This window comes from Brachionichthys hirsutus, chromosome 18, assembly GCF_040956055.1.
Source record: "Brachionichthys hirsutus isolate HB-005 chromosome 18, CSIRO-AGI_Bhir_v1, whole genome shotgun sequence".
NCBI lineage: Eukaryota > Metazoa > Chordata > Actinopteri > Lophiiformes > Brachionichthyidae > Brachionichthys > Brachionichthys hirsutus.
In genome coordinates, this window is record NC_090914.1 from 11,746,527 (window position 1) to 11,754,500 (window position 7,974).

Here is a 7,974-nt window from a genome sequence, read left to right on the forward strand (position 1 = left end):
CTACACACCGGCGCATTTCTAAAGTCTACACACCGGCGCATTTCTAAAGTCTACACAACGCATTTCTAACTGCTGGAGGAACCTGCTGGAGGAACCTGCCGGAGGAACCTGCCGGAGGAACCTGATGAAGGTGCTTCTGTCCTCTGCAGATCTCCGGCACTGCCACTCTGGAAGGCAAAGGCCAGCTGAAGTTCACCTCGGGCAGGTGGAGCCCTCACCACAGCTGCAGCCAGCTGGCCACAGCCAGCGACACGGCCATACGAGGCTGGGACCTCCGCAGCATGAGGTGAGAGTCGCGTGTTGAGTCTTAGATTTAGCATTATTAATGAATACGAATAAATATTCCTAGATTCAGAGGAGAGTCCAGCCGCTGAGTTTGTCCCATTTCATTGAATTTATGCTGTATTTTTTAATTTGAGATGATGAAACCACACGTTTCATCTCGCTGTGATTACGAGTGGAGGAAGGAAGGCCGTGAAACCAGTCCAACGTGTTCAGCCTGCGTTTATGAGTTCTGTAAGTTCAACTCTGAGGGTTCAGCATGTCATTAACCCTTTAAAACGTGCACATGTCATAGATACCTGTTATTCAGGTCTGTGGTTTCTATGAAGGTCAGCTTGTTAGCCTGAACACTGTCTACTGAGAATGATGTCATGCATAATGAGTTATTAAATCACAGAAGATCAGAAGAAGGGGGTCGCCCCTCTTCCTTCATGAAGATAGAAGATGCTATGAAAGGTAGACGTAAATGATGTTGAATGGATAAAACCCGTTCCCTGTATGCAGTAAGAAGTCCTCTAACTTGGGGGGGGGGGGGCTGCTGTAAATGCACAGTCGCTGGTGTAGTTCAGGGGTCGGCAACCTGAGACACGCGAGTCACGGCTGGCACACGAGGGCATTCATGTCGGCACGCAGAGAATATTAAGAGGCAAAAACAATTAGTATTTTATTATATTTAACGCACACTAAATGTTCTTAAATGCTAATTGTGGCGACGCATCACGGGACAAGCTGAAAGTACAGTAGTAGTAGAAATAGTGGAAGTAACTGTTTAATTCGTACTGGAGATATTAACACCAGGAACAGATTATTGTTGCACCACAACCTTAGATATTAACACCAGGAACAGATTATTGCTGCAACACGACCTTAGATATTAACACCAGGAACAGATTATTGCTGCAACACAACCTTAGATATTAACACCAGGAACAGATTATTGCTGCAACACAACCTTAGATATTAACACCAGGAACAGATTATTGCTGCAACACAACCTTAGATATTAACACCAGGAACAGATTATTGCTGCAACACAACCTTAGATATTAACACCAGGAACAGATTATTGCTGCAACACAACCTTAGATATTAACACCAGGAACAGATTATTGCTGCACCACAACCTTAGATATTAACACCAGGAACAGATTATTGCTGCACCACAACCTTAGATATTAGCACCAGGAACAGATTATTGCTGCAACACAACCTTAGATATTAACACCAGGAACAGATTATTGCTGCACCACAACCTTAGATATTAACACCAGGAACAGATTATTGCTGCAACACAATCTTAGATATTAACACCAGGAACAGATTATTGCTGCACCACAACCTTAGATATTAACACCAGGAACAGATTATTGTTGCACCACAACCTTAGATATTAACACCAGGAACAGATTATTGTTGCACCACAACCTTAGATATTAACACCAGGAACAGATTATTGTTGCACCACAACCTTAGACATTAACACCAGGAACAGATTATTGCTGCAACACAACCTTATATATTAACACCAGGAACAGATTATTGCTGCACCACAACCTTAGATATTAACACCAGGAACAGATTATTGCTGCAACACAACCTTAGATATTAACACCAGGAACAGATTATTGCTGCAACACAACCTTAGATATTAACACCAGGAACAGATTATTGCTGCACCACAACCTTAGATATTAACACCAGGAACAGATTATTGTTGCACCACAACCTTAGACATTAACACCAGGAACAGATTATTGCTGCAACACGACCTTAGATATTAACACCAGGAACAGATTATTGCTGCACCACGACCTTAGATATTAACACCAGGAACAGATTATTGCTGCAACACGACCTTAGATATTAACACCAGGAACACATTATTGCTGCAACACAACCTTAGATATTAACACCAGGAACAGATTATTGTTGCACCACAACCTTAGATATTAACACCAGGAACAGATTATTGTTGCACCACAACCTTAGATATTAACACCATGAACAGATTATTGCTGCACCACAACCTTAGATATTAACACCATGAACAGATTATTGCTGCACCACAACCTTAGATATTAACACCAGGAACAGATTATTGCTGCACCACAACCTTAGACATTAACACCAGGAACAGATTATTGCTGCAACACAACCTTAGATATTAACACCAGGAACAGATTATTGTTGCACCACAACCTTAGATATTAACACCAGGAACGGATTATTGCTGCAACACAACCTTAGATATTAACACCAGGAACAGATTATTGCTGCAACACAACCTTAGATATTAACACCAGGAACAGATTATTGCTGCACCACAACCTTAGATATTAACACCAGGAACAGATTATCGCTGCAACACAGCCTTAGACATTAACACCATGAACAGATTATTGCTGCACCACAACCTTAGATATTAACACCAGGAACAGATTATTGCTGCAACACAACCTTAGATATTAACACCAGGAACAGATTATTGTTGCACCACAACCTTAGATATTAACACCAGGAACAGATTATTGTTGCACCACAACCTTAGATATTAACACCAGGAACAGATTATTGCTGCAACACGACCTTAGATATTAACACCAGGAACAGATTAATGCTGCACCACAACCTTAGATATTAACACCAGGAACAGATTATTGCTGCAACACAACCTTAGATATTAACACCAGGAACACATTATTGCTGCAACACAACCTTAGATATTAACACCAGGAACAGATTATTGTTGCACCACAACCTTAGATATTAACACCAGGAACAGATTATTGTTGCTCCACAACCTTAGATATTAACACCATGAACAGATTATTGCTGCACCACAACCTTAGATATTAACACCATGAACAGATTATTGCTGCACCACAACCTTAGATATTAACACCAGGAACAGATTATTGCTGCAACACAGCCTTAGACATTAACACCAGGAACAGATTATTGTTGCACCACAACCTTAGATATTAACACCAGGAACAGATTATTGCTGCAACACAACCTTAGATATTAACACCAGGAACAGATTATTGTTGCACCACAACCTTAGATATTAACACCAGGAACAGATTATTGCTGCAACACAACCTTAGATATTAACACCAGGAACAGATTATTGTTGCACCACAACCTTAGATATTAACACCAGGAACAGATTATTGTTGCACCACAACCTTAGATATTAACACCAGGAACAGATTATTGTTGCACCACAACCTTAGATATTAACACCAGGAACAGATTATTGCTGCAACACGACCTTAGATATTAACACCAGGAACAGATTATTGCTGCACCACGACCTTAGATATTAACACCAGGAACAGATTATTGCTGCAACACAACCTTAGATATTAACACCAGGAACACATTATTGCTGCAACACAACCTTAGATATTGACACCAGGAACAGATTATTGTTGCACCACAACCTTAGATATTAACACCAGGAACAGATTATTGTTGCACCACAACCTTAGATATTAACACCATGAACAGATTATTGCTGCACCACAACCTTAGATATTAACACCATGAACAGATTATTGCTGCACCACAACCTTAGATATTAACACCAGGAACAGATTATTGCTGCACCACAACCTTAGACATTAACACCAGGAACAGATTATTGCTGCAACACAACCTTAGATATTAACACCAGGAACAGATTATTGTTGCACCACAACCTTAGATATTAACACCAGGAACGGATTATTGCTGCAACACAACCTTAGATATTAACACCAGGAACAGATTATTGCTGCAACACAACCTTAGATATTAACACCAGGAACAGATTATTGCTGCACCACAACCTTAGATATTAACACCAGGAACAGATTATTGCTGCAACACAGCCTTAGACATTAACACCATGAACAGATTATTGCTGCACCACAACCTTAGATATTAACACCAGGAACAGATTATTGCTGCAACACAACCTTAGATATTAACACCAGGAACAGATTATTGTTGCACCACAACCTTAGATATTAACACCAGGAACAGATTATTGTTGCACCACAACCTTAGATATTAACACCAGGAACAGATTATTGTTGCACCACAACCTTAGATATTAACACCAGGAACAGATTATTGTTGCACCACAACCTTAGATATTAACACCAGGAACAGATTATTGTTGCACCACAACCTTAGATATTAACACCAGGAACAGATTATTGTTGCACCACAACCTTAGATATTAACACCAGGAACAGATTATTGCTGCAACACAACCTTAGATATTAACACCAGAAACAGATTATTGCTGCACATTTGGATTGATGCAGAAATGGCCAGATGTTGAGTTGAAATTCATCTTTGACTATTTTCAGACTTGTTTTTATTATTGAATATGAATAATTGTAGTTTCACTAAAAGCCATAACATAATTACATTTATTAAATGGGTTCTGTCCCCATCCCTGCCAGCCCAATCACGGCTCTGGAATGAGGACAGGGCGGGGCGTTGCAGCCGCCTCTAGTTATCTCAGGCCCTGGAGAGGAGCGAGACGCTCTGCAACGGTGTCTGAAGACGCGGGGCTTCTGAAACGCTCAGACATCCGGGACAGGAAGTGTTTCTGTCTCTTTCATTATTCAGCAGGATCCCCGACAGGCGAGGGACGCTGTTGGGATCCGACGGGTGAGGGGCACTGTTGGGATCCGACGGGCAAGGGGCACTGTTGGGATCCGACGAGGGAGGGACGCTGTTGGGATCCGACGGGCGAGGGACGCTGTAGGGATCCGACGAGGGAGGGACGCTGTTGGGATCCAAAGAAGGAGGGACGCCGTTGGGATCCGACGGGCGAGGGACGCTGTTGGGATCCGACAAGGGAGGGACGCTGTTGGGATCCGACGGGCGAGGGACGCTGTTGGGATCCGACGGGCGAGGGACGCTGTTGGGATCCGACAAGCGAGGGACGCTGTTGGGATCCGACGGGCGAGGGACGCTGTTGGGATCTGACGGGCGAGGGACGCTGTTGGGGTCCGACGAGGGAGGGGCGCTGTTGGGGTCCGACGGGCGAGGGACACTGTTGGGATCCGACGGGCGAGGGACACTGTTGGGATCCGATGGGCGAGGGACGCTGTCGGGATCCGACGGGCGAGGGACGCTGTCGGGATCCGACGGGCGAGGGACGCTGTCGGGATCCGACGGGCGAGGGACGCTGTCGGGATCCGACGGGCGAGGGACGCTGTCGGGATCCGACGGGCGAGGGACGCTGTCGGGATCCGACGGGCGAGGGACGCTGTCGGGATCCGACGGGCGAGGGACGCTGTCGGGATCCGACGAGCGAGGGACGCTGTTTGGATCCGACGGGCGAGGGACGCTGTTGGGATCCGACGGGCGAGGGACGCTGTTGGGATCCGACGAACGAGGGACGCTGTCGGGATCCGACGGGCGAGGGACGCTGTCGGGATCCGACGGGCGAGGGACGCTGTCGGGATCCGACGGGCGAGGGACGCTGTCGGGATCCGACGGGCGAGGGACGCTGTCGGGATCACCCATCCTGGTTCCTGTTGCCCCCGCCAACGAGGCTGGATCAAGGTTTCAGGAAGTGTTGGGAATGTTTCCAGGAACAGAGGATGCTGGTGCTGATCCAGAACAGATTCTGGATTCTGGATCACTTTTAAATTGTCATTAACATTACAGTCAACGGAGCTTCAGCATTTGTTCCTCAACATCTCGGTTGATTATTGACCGATGTTTATGGGGTTTGACAGTCATGTGTGTGTGTGTGGGGGGGGGGGGGGGGGGGCTCTACCTCACCACTGAGTTTCATCTGGCTCAGATCTGGAATGGAGTCAGGAGCTAAAGCTAAAGTTCATGAAGATAAAACGAGCAGTGAACAAACTTTACGTTTAGCTGTGATCTGCTTTAGGCTGCTGGAGGAAATAATGCCTTGCTTTTCGGCATGGGCAGACTCCCCCTCCTCCCCCCCCCACCTGCCTGCCTCTTTCTTCCTCTGCCAGCTTCATCTCAAAGCCCGGCTTTAATTTTGATCAGCGATGAAATGATTGCTCTCCTCTTTCGATTTTTCTTTTCTCCCTCCCCACATCAGTTGTCATAGAAACAGAGAGTGTGTGTGTCTGTGTGCGCGCGCGTGCGTGCGTGTGTGTGTGTAAGCGAGCTGTGGTGTTCCAGTCGATCCCTTCAGTAGAGCGATTTATCACCCAGACTAAGCCAGCAGGGTGTGTGTGTGGCTTGTGTGTGTGTGTGTGTGTAGGTGTGCTTGTGTGTGGTGTGTGTGTGTGTTCAGGGAGGGGGTTGCTCCAGGACACCAGAGGAGGAGACCCCATTTCCTGCCCCGGTTGGGTGTGTCCCGTTCCTGAACACCGGTCGCCCTGCAGCCCGGCGACATCCACAGGCGAGGGAGGGGGCGCTGTCGATAATGTGCTCATACAACGCATCTCGATTAGTCCTAGAGACACAGGAGACAGAGACACAGGAGACAGAGACACAGGAGACAGAGACACAGAGAGACACAGAGAGAAGACAGAGAGAGACAGGAGACAGAAACAGGGAGAGATGGAGACACAGACAGCTGTCAGTGTCCCAACGTCTGGAGTCAAACGCTGCAGCAACGAGATCTTCTGTAACAGTGACAACAGCATGCAGCGTTTAGAACCCTATGAGCTGTAATCAATAATTAATGCCCCCCCCCCCCCTACTGAGGCTGTTGGCTCACTTTCTGCATGTTTGAGCCCGCTGGACTGATTGCAGGTATTAGAGCAATGGGAAGTCCACACAGAATAGTCCCAGTGCCGTCCTGCTACCAGAAGCAGAATAGTCCCAGCGCCGTCCTGCTACCAGAAGCAGAATAGTCCCAGCGCCGTCCTGCTACCAGAAGCAGAATAGTCCCAGCGCCCTCCCGCTACCAGAAGCAGAATAGTCCCAGCGCTGTCCCGCTACCAGAAGCAGAATAGTCCCAGCGCCCTCCCGCTACCAGAAGCAGAATAGTCCCAGCGCCCTCCCGCTACCAGAAGCAGAATAGTCCCAGTGCCCTCCCACTACCAGAAGCAGAATAGTCCCAGCGCCATCCCGCTACCAGAAGCAGAATAGTCCCAGCGCCCCCTGCTACCAGAAGCAGAATAGTCCCAGCGCCGTCCTGCTACCAGAAGCAGAATAGTCCCAGCGCCCTCCCGCTGCCAGAAGCAGAATAGTCCCGGCGCCCTCCCGCTACCAGAAGCAGAATAGTCCCAGCGCCCTCCGCTACCAGGAGCAGAATAGTCCCAGCGCCGTCCTGCTACCAGAAGCAGAATAGTCCCAGCGCCGTCCTGCTACCAGAAGCAGAATAGTCCCAGCGCCCTCCTGCTACCAGAAGCAGAATAGTCCCAGCACCCCCTGCTACCAGAAGCAGAATAGTCCCAGCACCCCCTGCTACCAGAAACAGAATAGTCCCAGCGCCCTCCCGCTGCCAGAAGCAGAATAGTCCCAGCGCCCTCCCGCTACCAGAAGCAGAATAGTCCCAGCGCCCTCCCGCTACCAGAAGCAGAATAGTCCCAGCGCCGTCCTGCTACCAGAAGCAGAATAGTCCCAGCGCCGTCCTGCTACCAGAAGCAGAATAGTCCCAGCGCCCTCCTGCTACCAGAAGCAGAATAGTCCCAGCACCCCCTGCTACCAGAAGCAGAATAGTCCCGGCGCCGTCCTGCTACCAGAAGCAGAATA

General features: G+C 47.8%; 1 protein-coding gene across 1 annotated transcript in view; it reads left to right on the forward strand.

Annotated features, from left to right (window-relative positions):
• Positions 1-7,974, forward strand: part of eipr1 (EARP complex and GARP complex interacting protein 1) — a 44,560-nt gene that overhangs the window by 15,727 nt on the left and 20,859 nt on the right. The window contains exon 6 of the mRNA XM_068752465.1: positions 150-286. Within this exon, the coding sequence (XP_068608566.1) occupies positions 150-286 (137 nt within the window). The remainder of the gene's footprint in view (positions 1-149; positions 287-7,974) is intronic.